Source organism: Prosopis cineraria, unplaced genomic scaffold (genome assembly GCF_029017545.1).
Source record: "Prosopis cineraria cultivar Desert tree isolate PC_DT_omini unplaced genomic scaffold, ASM2901754v1 PC8, whole genome shotgun sequence".
NCBI lineage: Eukaryota > Viridiplantae > Streptophyta > Magnoliopsida > Fabales > Fabaceae > Prosopis > Prosopis cineraria.
The window spans coordinates 1,006,242-1,022,954 of NW_026555339.1; the positions used below are offsets into that span (position 1 = coordinate 1,006,242).

Sequence of the window (16,713 nt, forward strand, 5' to 3'; positions counted from 1 at the left end):
AGAGATGCAGTGCGTTTAACTTTGGACCTAAACGACAGCAGATGGCAAAGAACTTTTAAAAAAAATTAATTAATTTAAGTTAAATTTTAAGTATTAAATTTTAAAAAATTATAATTTAATTTTTTAGTTTTGTAACTGCAATAAATTTATAATTTATTTTTAAAATTTTAATATAATTGAAGAATAAAAAAATTCTATTAAAATTTAAAATATAAATTATAAATTTATTACGATAAAATTATAAAAATTAAGAGATTGAGTTGCAAATATCTAGAGTTTGATACTTAAGACCTAACTTAAATTAATTAGTCTTTTTAAAACCTTTCTATCATTCTTCCTTTGTTTAATGGTCATAAAAAAATATAAATTCAGTTAAATTTTAAAATTTATAAAATTTGTGAATATATATAATGCATAATTTTTAACAAATCTTATTATTTCTTAACCAGCTGAAATATAGCTATTTTTAAATTTTTGCATGATATGTACTGTTTTATAATAAAATTAATACTATCTTTTATGATGGTGTTGATGATGATGTAATGTATTAACAGATGAAATAACAATCATATGACTTAACCTAAAAATATTCTGGTATGTGGAAAAAAACATGCAAGAGTAACTCTCCCCAATCGAAATGTAAGTCATTTATAATCAAAACTTATTCTTAATAAAGTACTTGTTTATTTTAAATTAACACTATTTTTTATATTTATCCCTATATAATAAGGTGTTTTACTATAAAATAAATATAAATAATTATTTAATAGAGATACTTTTTTAATAATTATATTTTAAAATATTAAAAATATTTTATATTTTTTTAACATACAATCCTTCAAAACTGTGTTACATTTTTTAATGAAAATAATACATCATAATTGCTTCCCTCAGATTGGAGACAGTTTGCTTCCCTTTGATAGATAGTATGTAGAAGCTGGGAAGTGGGTTCATACTCCCTCCCTCTTGTCTCTTTTACAAATTTCTTCTAAACAATTCACCGAAATTAAGATAGGTTAGTTAGAATAATAAAATTATTTTAAAAATAAATTAATTTTCAATTTTGTCATTGAAATTTAAAAAGTGTAGTTAGACACATGGGTCGCCTTCTTAAAAATTGAGACAGAATACTTCTTTTTATAATTAATGTATTTTTGAAATTGTATATCAAAGGTTATTTAAAAAAAATAAGAGAAAGTTACTCCTATAAAGAATCAAGAAAACTTTTTAAAATGTGACCAATAAAAAAAATTGAAGGAAGTATTTTTCATTAGATTGATCCCATACTAGAGAGAGGGGTTGGCGTAAAATTTATTTCAAAATTGCAAAAGCACAAAATTGATACTCCTTTTATTTTAAAATATAAAATATTTTTAATTGAATTTCACCCTAATAAAGTAGATTTGTAACACACTAAATTTTTTTAAATAATTTAACTCAATCATAGTTGGATTACAGCCACCCAACACATTTTATATCAATAATTTTAATATAAAAATATTTTATAATTGGCTTCAATTCGCACAATACAACATTTCAGCTAAATTTTTACCTCTCACATGCCATTGGGCTAAATCACATTTGTCTATTCTTATACTCCCAACAAGTATACTAAATTACATTTGTCCATCCTTATACTCCCAACAAGTAAAATAAATAACTTAGTCAATTTTTAAAACAAGCCAATGATTTGGCCTCACAATCATGCCATTTTAACCAATTCAAAGTAAACCAAATATTAAAATTACAGTCATCCAAAGTGTACCAAAAATAGATATAGTTTGAAAGGCATGATTACATTTATATATTCATATAATTGTCAATAAACAAAAAGTCTTAATATTGGTAATATAAAATATTATAAATTATAAATCAAATACTCAAAAGAGACAGTGGATCTATGCCACTAAGCCTCTAGGACTCCTCCACGTGTCACTCGTGGCTCTTCTCCTGAAAATTGTTAATCACATAATGAGACTCAAAAGTCCTAGTAACCAAAGTCAATTTATGATAGTATATACAAACAGTTAAATGTGTGCTTATTAAGTGGGAGTCAAAAATAATATAATTCCAACAAAATATAAGAAATATTACAATACACACAAACAACCATCCTTATATCCCTCCATTAACCTCGAGCCGTAGCCCTCACTCAGTGCTAAATTACTCTGCCAAAAGTAGATTAGCTCGAGCCCTTACAAGCCACCTATTGAGCTCCAATAGGGGCGTACCACGTGGCACATAAATACAATAATAATAGCAAGTCTCCCAACACCTCCCACAATAATCAAACAAATTCATAATAATATTGCACAATTATACAATATTACAAAATTCATAATTTCTCAATAATCACCCAATTAACATGAAGTAATACTAATCACAAATTAAAAGCATGGTTACCTCGTGGCTTTTTTAATAAATTATTCCTTATAATTTCTCTCCCACCACAATCCTCACCAATAATACAATCTACAAATAACATATTATTTATAAATATTAGTTTCAATTATTGAAATTAATAAAATAATTCTAATAATATAATTAAAAATATAACATAATTTCTAATCTCAATCTTAATACAAATCTAGAATTAATACTATTAAGTAAAATTTTTAACTCCTCTTTTAGTCATCAATAAACATTAATAATCTAAAAATCAACTTCTAAATTAATTTTTATTATCAAAATTTTCTTTTTATTTCATAAATTCACACATAAAATATCCAAAAATTAAAAATTGAGTCTCTAGTTTAGAATCATAATTCTATAGCCATAATAATTCATTTCTCATCCCAAATAATCATCTAAACTTCAATAAATCAACATATATTTTTAGATTTAGTTTAGAATTTGATCCATAAGCCACAAATTCAAAGATTATCAACAGATTTATACTCTAAAACATTTATTATACTACTAATAACCTCATAAACCATATTTATTCAATATAAATTCATCCCTTTTTCAGATCCTAAATTTTCTACCACCACAAAATTAGAAACCAAAGAGAAAGGATGGCTAAGAAAATTTTTTAAAACACTCACTTAGTCTTGAAAAGCTTAAAACCACACTCTAAATATCCTATTAAAAACTCTTACCTTAAAACCCAGAACCGGCGAACTTGGCTCACAGACGCTCTCTCTGCCTCAGCTCACACACAAGAAAGAATGAAGAAACAAAGAAGTGAAGAAAGAAGGAAGGAGGTGGGTTTTTATAAAAAAAATTTAGTGGGTCCCATATTTTTTTATTATTTTTTCTTTCCCCTCTCTTCTTCTCTCTCTTTTTTTTTATTATTTTATACATAATCATGCTCTGAAAGCCACCGCTCCTCCTCCTCCTTTTCTTTTTTTCTTTTTTTTAATCTCCCTCTCTTCCTCTCTCTCGTACATTTTTATTTTCTTTTTGTTTTTTTTTGTACCTACACCTACACCGTATACACAGCCATGAAAAATTCGCTCCCCACCCTTCATATATTTATATATATATATATATATATATATTACATTTCTTAATCTCTCTTTCTATTATATTTCTCTTTCTTCTTTCCTAATAATAATAATAACAATTTTTTAAAAAAATTTTAATTTATAATTATATCCTAAGTTAGATTTAATAATCATTTCTTACTAATTTACTTACCTTTAAATATTTTTTTTTCAAATTTCTATTAATCCAAATTAACTATTAAAATTTAAATTGGGATGTTACAAGTTATTTATTTTCAAACTAACCTTATCTTTCATATTTATCCCTAAATACTCTGAATTAAATATAAAGTGATATATTTAATGGGAGCACTTAAAAAAAGGTAATTATTATACCTTAAAAGACTCAAATGCCTTACATTTTTTAATATTTAATCATTAAAAAAATGCTTCACATTTTTTAATGGAGTGAATATTTTTTATTTTATTGTATATTTATCAAAATGTTTAAGAAATCTATTTACTATCAATCTAGATGATTTAAACTTTAGATTGTCCACATTCATGTTATGTTTTTATAATTTTTATAAATTGATTAAAATTATTATATATGATATAGATTTAATTTTTTATTTTCACAAAATTTTGTTTTGATGCATACAATATTAAAAATAAAGATAATATCCTGACAAGCTCTTCTCAATTTTTTAGATTACAAGTTAAAAGTTTTGAACATGAATAGTCCAAAGTAAACATTCATAGTCAATTTTATAAAAATTATAGAAAATTTAATATTAAATTTGGACCTTTCAGATTAAATATAAACTTTCTAGATTGGTAATGAATGAGTTTATTAAAAATTTTATAAATTTAAATTTTGATAAAAAAAAAGTTTTAAATCTTAACAATTCATATTAAATTTGAGCAATTTAGATAAAATTTATATCGTCCATATCATATAAAAGGTGATGAGCAATAAATGGGCTCCTCGTACTTGTGAGTATTTAATTTTTTTTACATATTTTAAAATAAAATATTAAGCCCATGCTCTTACATGTCTATATCTATATAAATTTGGGATGTTTGGTGAACAATAAATAAAGAATAATTTACCAAAAATGCACCCAGACATCCCAAGTCTATATCTAAAGATTTGTCACCATTGGATGGATGGTATTGTGACAACTGAATTTTTTTTTTAAAAAAAATTGTTACCCATCTAGCATTTTTTATTTTTATTTTTTATTTTTTGAGTGGTACATCCAACTTTTTATTTTTCTTTTTTTAAATTTTTAATATGATATAGTAAATAAAAAAAAATAAAAGAATAATGTCGGCTATGGAGTAAAAGAGATACATGTAGGATTTATAAAAAATAAATTGTTGATATGAAACTTATACTTGAAAATGAAAAAATATTTTACTTTTTTATCTTAATTAATGATATATATTTTTTATTTTTTAAAACCTATATGGATATTTTTTAGTATAGATAGTTATAAAATGCAAATTTTTGTTATTTTTAAGATTTTATTTTCATCAACCTAACCATTAATTAACCGTTGAGTTATGTGTGTTGGACTAAAATGCCCCTATTTAAAAATAATTGTTATCCAAAAATCACTTAAATTACCAAAAAAATTATGTTTTTATTATTTAAATGTATTTATTTTATAAATTTTTTAAAAAGTAAATGTATAAATTGGCCAAAAAAGATATTCAAAGACACAGTATATGGACTCAAAAAAATAATAAAATAAAATAATTTTTAATGATTTGGGATAGCTAAACTAGTATAAAAAAACTTAAAAGCTTAGGGTGTTAAAAGTCAAGCTTCACTGTAAATTTTTTATATGTTAAAATATTTAAATTTGGTATGAATTGAGGCTCTAAGGGTAATATAGAGAATGTAATATTTTAATAAATTTAATTTTTAAAAAATTAAAGTAGTGTGGTTTAAAAAAGTGGTGTACAGGACCTACTATTAAAAAAATATGAATGTAGTCAACATTTATAAATTTTAAAAATTTAAACAAGGTATAAAGAATAATAAGATTTTTATATTTTGAGAGATCATGTAGGATTTTATACTAAAAATTGATGGTAAATGTAAGATTTCTAATAAAATAATGTTTAGATATACAACAAATTTTTTATATATTCTCTCCATTAAAAAATATAAGACATCTTTTGAAGGGTTGGGTGTTAAAAAATATAAGACACTTTTAGTCTTTTAAGATGTAATCATTGTTCTTTTTTTAAAAGAAAGTGTCATTATTAAATAAATTACTTTATATTTATTTTAAGATGAAACACCCTATTAAATAGGATAAATATAAAAAAATGAGATTAATTTGAAGACAAGTAATCACTTTATTTAGAATGAAATTTAATTAAAAATGTCTTATATTTTTAAACAGAGGGAGTATTTATTATTAACATAGGGTAACAAATCAAAATAATTTATGGGAGCATATCTATAACAAATTTTTATTTATATTCCTCAAATGCATGAGGAATAAAAATCTATTATTCTATTTATGTGTAAAATTTGATTATGATTGTAATACCTATGAAAAATATTGATGTAGTTATGTGCCTCGAGTCTAAACAATAAAAATTATTGACTACAAATTAATTTTATAATGTTAATAAATTTATCTTCCATCACACATTTAATTTTTTCTTAATAATTATTGCATTACTTGTAGTGCTTATACGTATGATTAATAGATGATAGTAAAATATGGATTATATTATTTGCTTGATTTGGAACCATTATAATTATGATTTATAAATAATATTATCACATAAAATGTTGCACGTTTCATTATAGCATATGTATTTTTTTTCTTAAGATAATACATGGGGCAACACATTTTCAAAAAGAATAAGCTAGATTATATTTTAAATTATAGGATGTGAGAAATTTAAAAACAATGATATTTTTTAATGTGTATAAGAGTAAGACATTACAAAATAGAAGCCATTTTTTATAAGTATCATCCTATTAAAATTTTAGTTTCATATTTGCTGATTGTGGGGATATTTTAGGAAATAAAGAAGAAGAATAAGAAGAAGTGTTCCTTAACTTTTAACTTACATGGGGTAATACACTATAAAATAAAATAAATTATTATTTATATTTTAAATATGTATGAACATAACAAAATTTAAAATAAAAATAGTCTTTAAATTTAAATTTGTATAAATTAATAAATTATAGAGTAAAATACGCTAGCATTCCTTTTATTTTGTTAGAATTATAAAGATTTCTTCTAAATTTTTAAAACTTACACTTTAGTCTCATCAATCAAGATTATAAAATTTAAATAAACATAAATATAAATTATATTGACTGATTTATCTCTTATTCTATTAAGTTTTTTTTTAAGTACATGTTTGAAATATTGTTTCAGTAAATTTATTTTTTTCATTAAAAAATATAAGATTTTTTATGGATTATTTTTTAGGAGTTGGATGTAAAAAAAAAAGCATTTTTAGTGTTTAAAGGTAATTATTGACTTTTTTCTTCAAAAAATGCCCTCAATAAATAAATTATTTTATATTTATTTAAAGTAAAACACTCAATTAAATAGTAAATATAAAAAAATGTGTTATTTTAAAGACAATTAACTACCTTATTGGAGATGAAATTAGGTTAAAAATATCTTATATTTTTTAAAAGATAAATTATGTATTTAATTTAAAAAGTACTAAATAAATTAGTTTGCATGACTAATAAATTTAAAATATAAATAAAAATTTAAAAGAATGTATCAAGAATAGCAAATGTCAATAAATAATTAGATGGGTGAAAGTGAAAACTTAAAAGTATAAGGCATAATTATATTTTATATCTCTTAACTATTGATTTTAAGAGGGATTCATATAAATTTTAAAAATAAAAAACATTTATAATTAAGATAAAATATATGAAAAAAATAATATATTTTACTTTAAAGATATTAAAATATTTTTTAATATTTACATTGATTTTTATTTTCAAAGACTAAAATATTTCCGTGCACAGGGCATAAATCTAGTTTGAAGTAAATGTGACACTAGCTTGCCCATCTCTCGACTATAAGATCAATCTGATGACAAGCAGGAACCTATTTCCCAGCACACTAATAGTACGCCATACGTGGAGAAGTATCTGGAGCGAGAACTAAACTCCTGTTTGGTTAGCAAAAAATTGGAGTAGAATGAATTACAAAAATAAAGATAAAAATGATATAGTCAAATTCACTAGTGAATCATATTCATAAAATAGATGAGTAATTTAGTTCACAAAGTTGAGAAACATAATTCATTAGATTTTTAAAAAGTATAATGATTATTATATTTGTAGTGTGTATTAATAAATTTTATTATGCTTACGTTAAAGTTAAAGGGTGATTTAATTTATTTTTTTGTTAATTTTTTCAATCCAGTCCTTTATAGTAATTAAATGTGGTGTATTTACTGAAACATTAAATAAATTTTGTCAACTATAAGGGGGTCTTTTGACGTCTCCGAAATTATTAGTCGACCAGAACTATATCACCAAAAAATAAAATAACATTCCTCTCAAAATAATGTAACATGTATCATGCATGGTTTTCTAATATAAATTTGATTCAATTTAATGCACGATCCAACACCCAGATAAACATCTTATAAGGGTTTTATGTCGATCGTTTGCATCAACGTGTAGATGGATCGGAACTCGCAAGTAAAGCACAGAGTCTCAGGTTTTTTTTTTTTTGTTTTCCTTTTTTTAAAGAAAGAAAGAGAGGGGGAGTGTTCGGAGAAAGAAAGAGTGAGGTAAGGGGAAAAAAAAAACAGAGTAGAGATGGCCGAGATGCTATGGTTACCTAAAAAAACTGAAAAAGAAAGATTCTTTGGGGAGAAAGCAAAGGATGACAGAGGACGTCTGATAGCTATTGAAGCAAGATTCCGTTCTCACGCTGACTGGGCTAGGCCCAGCAATATTGACGCCTGGCCGAAAGCGTTGTTCTTCGGCCAATCTTGATGTGCAAGATTGTTTGCTGGTCTCCGTGCCACTTGTCAGTGTCAAAGAGATTCCAGCACGCATCAACTTTCTCCTACTATCATGTATTTTCTGGTGTTAGTCAAAAATCACTCCTCTTGTTACACTGCCATCTACAATTTATCACCACTTCACCTGTCCACTGAATGATACGTCTACCCTGTTTCATTTTTTTAAAAGAAAAAATCCATCCTGTTGTTTTCATATTTTCTTATGGTCCAAGCCAACGTCGTTGCCAGAGACATGATTTTCCAAGTGGACAAGAGCAAGTTGCTCACGTTATCTCAAATCAACATGGGGCCTCTTAGGAAGAGACACAAAAGAAGGGTAACTCTTTCTTCTGGGCATTTCAGATCTTTCTCGAACCATATTGTGACGCAATTAATAGTGAAGCAACATTTTTCGAAAAATAGAACAATGAAGTAACATGAAAGAGCGAGAGTATGCGCGTAGTTTATTTTATCAACATTGTTAATTTTAGGTATCATGATATTTTATACGTTATAATACACGATCTATTCACCCACGGTCGGTACTTGTCGATAATAGTAACCAGAGGTAAGGCCAATATTTGATTATTTGGACGATTATTGTGAATAAAAAATATGCATAACACAAAGTTTGCTGCCAATTATCCTGGATCAACTATTGACGATGGATGATGACAATAATGTGAAAGATGACACACACCTCAAGGGAGCCAATCATGGAAAAATGGAGGGGGCAGGCCATTCTGTGAAATTACAAGGAAAGCGGGCGATGCTCCCAGTCTCACGGGCCTGTCAAGATCAACGAAAAGACATCAAAATTATTTTTATGTCATTGGCCACGGCGTGTCCATGTCGATTGCGTAAGGAAGAAATTCGTGTATCAAGTAGATTCATGTTAGTGGACAAATTTAGATTCCATTATTTTTTTTTTATTTTTCTCGGGCGCAGAAATAAAGATTCCTTCCGCAGAAAATGTATGTGGGGCGGCTGATTAGGTGGGACCAAAAACGATCCAATAATTCGGTGATTCGTTCCTGTGCCCAACTAATTTCAAAGTTCAAACGTCCAAGCATTGCAAATAGCCAACACTGAGATGAGGAGTACGCATCAGCGGTAACTTCGTCGTCAAATTACGCTGGCAGGCGAAGAAAGCGAGCCGACGTGGGCCATTCAAGTTGCGGGAAAGTCCCAAAATGTGACCAATTATAAAATACCCCAGCCTCTAAGCCCAACCTGCAACGCACTCTCGTTGTTAGATTAGAATACTATTTATTGCCTTCACCAAACCTTCTTTCCTTTGCCTTCCTCTGCCTTTCTGCCTGATTCTTTGCCATGAATTTCTTTTCATCTTCCCTCATCGTCTTCCTCGTCGCATCCCTCTCCGGTGCGGCTTTTGCTGGTCGAGACCTCGATGGAGGCATTATCCGGTTGCCTTCGGAAGTTACGACGTTCTTCCGCCGAGGTCGCACGGAGGAGGGGAACCGAAACGCCGAGACCGAGGGAACGAAGTGGGCTGTTTTGATCGCTGGTTCCAGCGGCTACTGGAATTACAGGCACCAGGTCATACGTCTTGCCCTCGATTATTCTGTTGAAACTACTCTCTGTTTTTATTTTTGGCTGAACAAAATTCATATCTAAGCTGCGGTTTATCATTTAAATCTTCCTATTGGTTATCGGCAGCAATTGTTTGATTTCAAAGCAGACTTTTACCCGAAAATCAAGATGGGCGATGAACTAATCCATACACCTTGTTCATATTTTGTTATCTGCTGAGTGTATGCAAAAACTATACGAAAAGATGTTTGCTTAAGGTTGATGGCTGTCTTGTACAGAAAACAATTGTGTTATCCTGAAATATTATTATTTCTCGGTATTTTCGACAATCGATCTGGCATTAAATTTCCAGGGAGAGAAAAATAGAAGATTTAACATGTTGTTGCCTATATAAAATCGCAAGAGTATTTAAAATTCCATTCTCTTTAGGATTGTCTAGATTATGTTTGTAGCTCTATTGTTTGATTAACACTAATTGTGTCCTAAACATTTGTTATTTGTATCAGTCGGATGTTTGTCATGCGTATCAACTTCTGAGGAAAGGTGGCCTGAAAGAAGAAAATATTATTGTGCTTATGTACGATGATATTGCTTTCAACGAAGAGAATCCAAGGCCTGGAATTATCATTAACAGTCCAGATGGGGGTGATGTTTATAAAGGAGTTCCAAAGGTCTGTTATCTCGCATTCTAGTTTTCGTTGTCTATATTAAACTCTATAATCATATATCATATTGGAGTTTATTGTTGCAGGATTACACTGGTGAAGATGTTACTGTTAATAATTTTTTCGCTGTTATACTTGGAAATAAGTCAGCTCTTACTGGTGGCAGTGGGAAGGTTGTGGATAGTGGTCCCAATGACCATATATTTATATACTACACCGATCATGGTGGCCCAGGAGTGCTTGGTTAGTATTTCCGGATCTTTTCATGGAAACTTTAATGAAAATCATGAACCATGTGTTATTTATAAGCATTTCAACATAGCACAGGCACTGTATTTCATGTTTTTTCTGACAAATTGTACCACCCATAGACCATAGTTGTCTGTCTGGTTGTTTGTTTTGTTGTTTGACTACGCCTGAGCATGATGAAAATCTTGAAACCAGGAAACCTAAGCATTTCTGATGGTTGTTTTTAACAGGAACTTGTGTTCAGTAGCTCTTGGCATCTTACAATCAAAACTGTATCAAGTTTGTTTGAATATGCCAAACCAACCAAAAACATCAACAGATAAATTATGTATCTTGAAGTATTTATATTAAGGATGAAATATATCACAATCTCATTTCAGATCTCTAAGGCATCTTATGTGCTCAATATGAATTATATTACGCTGCTATGATTCCTTAACAATAGAGGGGGAGATGAATTGAGTAACTTAGTTTTATGCGCCATAGCCGGACATCATATTCTTTTTGTGGGCAATAAATTAACTGATTTTAAGGTATCTAATGTTCTAACGTTATTTAAATAAATTCTAACCAGCTAAGAAGTTACATTCATCATATCTAATGCACCATTTCGTAATGTTTATATTGCTGAGTATTAAAATGATAATCATGCTTGGTAGTTACTTTAGGTTTTAATCTTAGTTCATTATTATATATTTATTCACCATTTTCCTGGATGCTTTTTACATCTTGATTAATTTTTTGGGGTTGGATTTCAGGGATGCCTACTAGTCCTTACTTATATGCAAATGATCTTATTGAAGTTTTGAAAAAGAAGCATGCTTCTGGAGGGTATAAAAGCCTAGTAAGTTTCTGTTAATTGGTAAACAATTATCTGCTACTATTGTACCGTAATTTATTCAAGCTAAGAACTAATGCTTTGTATTTTTATAACGGTGATGCAGGTATTTTACCTCGAGGCTTGTGAATCTGGGAGTATCTTTGAAGGTCTTCTTCCTGAAGGTTTGAATATTTATGCTACAACAGCTTCAAATGCAGATGAAAGCAGTTGGGGAACTTACTGCCCTGGGGAGTATCCTAGTCCTCCCCCAGAATATGAAACTTGCTTAGGTGACCTGTACAGTGTTGCCTGGATGGAAGACAGGTAGGATCGTAATTTCTACTATAAGTATTGTGTTTTTTTAATAAAATTGTAAGTATTATGTTAATATCACACTTGATTAGGAAAGATTTCCTATGTAGAATTATGGAGTGCTTAACTTGATCATGTCACGCCAATTTGAGGCTATATATTACACTCAGGCAATCACCATTTAATTTAAGTATGAAGTTCATGTATGCTAATTTTGGTTTTCTAAACTCCTGAGCAGTGACATTCACAATTTGCGAACGGAAACATTGCATCAACAGTATGAACTGGTAAGATTCTATTACTAACATGGAAAGTTTATATATAGTATTTTTTGAATTCCTGGTTTAATTTTGTGGATTTAAGACATGTTGAATGTGTTACTTTGCGTGATGGATGCCTTTTATATTCCACTGTGCTTGCGCAGGTTAAAAGAAGGACAATGAATGGAAATTCCGTCTACGGCTCTCACGTGATGCAATATGGGGATGTAGGGATTAGCAAGAATAATCTCGTACTGTATTTGGGAACTAACCCTGCTAATGATAATTTCACTTTCGTGGATGAAAACTCCTTGAGGCCACCTACAAAAGCAGTCAACCAACGTGATGCTGATCTCATCCATTTTTGGGATAAGGTATCCTGTTCTTGCAACATCATTTGATTAAAACTAGGAATTCCTTTCTGTATGATGCACAGGGTATGTAACAATTTAACCTGGACGGAATAATATAATTAATCTAATAAACAAGAGACAATTGTCAAGTGCTTGCATAAGTCATTAAGTGTATCTTCCTACGAACCATTACAAAAAAAATGTCAAATAAAATCCATAAGCCTCAACACCAATCAAAGCAGGTGGAAACTTCTGATTTATGAAGTGCATACCTGGTGAAGATAAACATAAGTAAAATGGAGTTGATGTTAACAATTAAATTAAAGCAGCATAAGAAGTTTAAAACAGAAGTTGCTGAAACAAAACTTGCCTAGGTAAAATTCATGTTTAGAAAATGGAGGCTCGAGACAGAAGTTATTATCCCAACGGGATAAGTTGCTAAAATATAATTAAATATCTGGTTTAGAGAACTGACTGGATGTTGATCGGTTTTGACTTTTGTGCAGGAATGCTATACAGCACATTAGCATGAGAACAGAGAATTTTATAAATAATTTCTTAATTATGTCCTTATTGAAATTTTGCTACCTAACTCATGACTTTGAGTGGCATGTAAATTGTTAGGATAAATTTCATAATTAATGATCACAAAAATCTTTTAATTGAATTGAACATTAGAAATGACTGGAGGATTAGGGATGACTGTGTCCATGAGGATATAATTAGTGGGGAAAACCTCTCAGATGCACTGAATACGAGATATGCAGATTTCAAATCATTTGGATTCAGAACATTTGTTAGCCAGATATAAGGTGATATAGAACGGAGTCAGGGTCACGTGTCGCGTGAAATGAAAGTCTTCAGAAATCAGAAAGCACTTGGATATGTCGGTAGTAGTAGAATGAGTGTTCATGCGTGTAAGTAATGTAAGCGAGTTGCCATAACGCAGGCACTGACTTAACGTAGAAAGCCAGAAACTATAAAGAAACGAGGGCTGCTTTCTGCCAGCACTCTGATTTTAATGTCTGACTCCTCCCCTTTTTCTCAAATTTTATCTTGGTGACTTCATATTCTATGTTCTGTGCCAGTACCGCAAAGCTCCTGAGGGTTCTCCTAGGAAAGTTGAAGCTCAGAAACAAGTTGTGGAAGCTATGTCTCACAGAATGCATTTAGACAACAGCGTGAAACTTATTGGAAAGCTGTTATTTGGCATTGAGAAGGGTCCAGAAGTGCTCAACACTCCTCGATCTGCTGGGCAACCACTTGTTGATGACTGGAACTGCTTGAAAATGATGGTACTATTGAATTTTTGTTTCATTTTAAATTTATTGTTCGCATGATTGACAATATTAGACCTTAGCGGGATTCCAACAGTGTTGTTTTCCCATAAATATGGTTGAGCACAGGCTTAGCTTACGGTTCTTGATTGCAGTAAATAATCTTGTTTCCACTTTGATTCAAGAGAATTTCTTAAGGAATTGCAAATCTGGTGCAGGTCAGGACATTTGAGACATATTGTGGATCCCTGTCCCAGTATGGGATGAAGCACATGAGGTCTTTTGCAAACATCTGTAACGCAGGAATACAGAATGAGCAAATGGCGGAGGCCTCGGCACAGGCATGCGTCAGTGTTCCCTCCACTCCCTGGAGTTCTCTGCACAAGGGTTTCAGTGCATAATGGTAGGAGACTGAGCTGCGCCCTGGAAGATCAATGCATAAATGCTGTTTATATGTCTCATAGCTGTATATATCTATATATGGTGCTCAGTGCTCACAAGGCCTCATGCTATCTCTGTAAATATAATTGATCAGTGGGGGTATTGCTGGTATTGTAATTGTGAACTGTCGCTATTGTATGACGATTATGATGCTAGATTTGTTTCTATCATTGCAAGAAAAGCAATTAAATTCTACGGAATCGTGTATTTTGCAGCAGAATCAAGGATAAGGTCCTTCGAAGTCGAAAGTGTGATGTGATAACAGTAAGGCCACGTGTGGTTGAACGGAAATACCAATGGGAATGGAAAGAGTCATGTATTCTTATGACCATTTGTTTGAAATGCAAGACTCTGATTCCTGCGCCAAATCTTTAGGATTTGTTTGCTTGGAGAGTGAAGGGGATAATTTTATGTTATGTTTAGATGTATTTGAATTTAAATTTGAATTTGTATCAAATTTATTATTTTGATCAATGAAAATTCATGGATTTGACCATTGTTAAATATAATTTCTTCGTAATTTAAAATTCCTTTTATATATTAGGAATTTTGAATTTTAATTTACTTTCAATCACCTTAAGCTGCTACCCATTGCTGGTCTATTGCCACTGTCGTCATTCAGTGTTGGTCCACTGTTATTATCTGGTGTTGGTTCACTGTTATCATTTGATGCCAGCCTGTCACCTATAAACCAGTGTCAGTCTACTACCGTCACCACTTGGGAATAGTTTATGATCACCAACTCACCTCCACAATCTGGCCCCCTTTATTGTTTGGTGTAAAATGCTACCGTTAATCAAGAATATTTTGTTGTTGTCATCTAGGATTAATCCACAACTCTCATATTGTTGTCATTATCCTATGCTAATTCATTGTTTATAAGTAACCGAACCTCCGTTAATAGGACTAATTGCTGATGGAAATTGATACCTGTCCCATCTATCATCTAGGACTAGATTGCTAATGCTAATTAGGACTAGATCATTGCTGATGATTAAGGTTGAACTATTAGAGTTGATCGCAATTGGACTGCAATTGTCAATAAGAATCAGACTGCTTTGCTCTAACCTGGATTGGAGTGCCGGTGCTAATTGCGATTGAATTACAGCTAATGATGGGGACTTGATTGCTTGCTCCAATTGGGATCAGATTGCTAGTGCTGACTTCTATTGGACTGCAACCAATGATAAGGATTGGGTCACCAACACCAACTAATACCAAACCAACAGCGCTGACAGGGATCGGATGAATGACTTCAACTAGGACTAATCAACAGCAGTAACAAGGATCAAATTGTCAACTTTGATGGGGATGGGACTGTCAGTGCCTACCAAGAACAGACATTCGACGTCGACCAAATGGGACCACCACCTTTAATTGAGATTGGTCCACCAATGCTTATAAGATCAGATTGCTGACTTTGATTGAGATTGAGCTGTTACTATTGATTAAGATCATACAATCAATTTTTATTAGGGCTAGATCATCAACACTAATCAAGACTAGATTGCCAACGTCGACTGGGACTAGATCACTACCAATGATTGGGATTGGTCCATCGATGTTTTTAAGATTGGACTATAGAAGTTGATCAAGACTGATCCGTTGCCACTAATCGAGACCAGACCGTTAGCTTTGACTAGGATCGATCCGCTGATGTTAATTGAGATTGAATTGTAGCTATTAGTCGAGAGTAGACCATTGATATTGTTCGAGTGCAGGCATTCAAGTTGACCAAGACTTGGCTACCACTCCTTATTAGGACTGAACCATTGACTTTGACTAAAATACGGCTAGCAACGTCATCTAAGTTGCCTTTAGATTCAAATATAAAATTTGATATTTGGAGTTTTACTTAAAATTCAAACAAAGAATTTTAATTTTACAATTCAAGATTTTTTATATCATCCAAAATAAGGATTTATAATTTATGAATTTTCAATATGAGGTTCAAAATTCAAAATCCTAACCAAAATCCATCCATCCAAATGCACCTTTAATGAATTGCCTCTCAATCATAAAAGTGAAGGAGGTGTTTCCTTTTCCTTATTTATTTAAAACAAAGTGGATGGCCGCTTCCAAACCTTTCTTTCTAAGTTGAGAGGGTTCAAAAGGATTATTTAAATCCCTCCCTCCCTCTCCTCTTTATAAATACTTCTCTTCTCACCTCTCTCTTCTCACCTCTCGTTTCTTAAAAGGGAGAATGGCAAATCTCACACCTCCTTATTGAACCAAACACTACAAAAGGAAATAAAGCCAGACAAGTAAGTTTTTCCATTGTTTCATCAATGAAGTAGACGACTTTTCAAGAAATCATCAATAAATCTTG

The 16,713-nt window shown here is 30.5% G+C and overlaps 1 protein-coding gene across 2 annotated transcripts; it reads left to right on the top strand.

Moving 5' to 3' along the window:
- Nucleotides 1–9,678: 9,678 nt before the first annotated feature.
- LOC129318103 (vacuolar-processing enzyme-like) lies at nucleotides 9,679–14,893 on the top strand. Of its 2 annotated transcripts, XM_054962662.1 has the most exons (10): nucleotides 9,679–10,013; nucleotides 10,514–10,678; nucleotides 10,759–10,915; nucleotides 11,680–11,765; nucleotides 11,866–12,065; nucleotides 12,292–12,340; nucleotides 12,478–12,687; nucleotides 13,755–13,961; nucleotides 14,162–14,346; nucleotides 14,600–14,893. In XM_054962662.1, the coding sequence occupies exons 1-9, from the start codon at nucleotides 9,786–9,788 to the stop codon at nucleotides 14,342–14,344; spliced, it is 1,485 nt and encodes a 494-aa protein (XP_054818637.1). In that variant the 5' UTR covers nucleotides 9,679–9,785; the 3' UTR covers nucleotides 14,345–14,346; nucleotides 14,600–14,893. The 2 variants fall into 2 exon arrangements, with proteins under 2 accessions (XP_054818637.1, XP_054818636.1); XM_054962661.1 differs by lacking the exon at nucleotides 14,600–14,893 and having other exon boundaries at nucleotides 9,680–10,013; nucleotides 14,162–14,579.
- Nucleotides 14,894–16,713: the final 1,820 nt, after the last annotated feature.

Excerpts from the sequence above, each read along its gene's own strand:
- LOC129318103 (XM_054962662.1), top strand. The coding sequence starts at position 9,786 with ATGAATTTCTTTTCATCTTCCCTCATCGTCTTCCTCGTCGCATCCCTC. Across the intron at positions 10,679-10,758 it reads TTTATAAAGGAGTTCCAAAG|GATTACACTGGTGAAGATGT; the intron begins GTCTGTTATCTC and ends TTATTGTTGCAG. Across the intron at positions 13,962-14,161 it reads GGAACTGCTTGAAAATGATG|GTCAGGACATTTGAGACATA; the intron begins GTACTATTGAAT and ends AATCTGGTGCAG.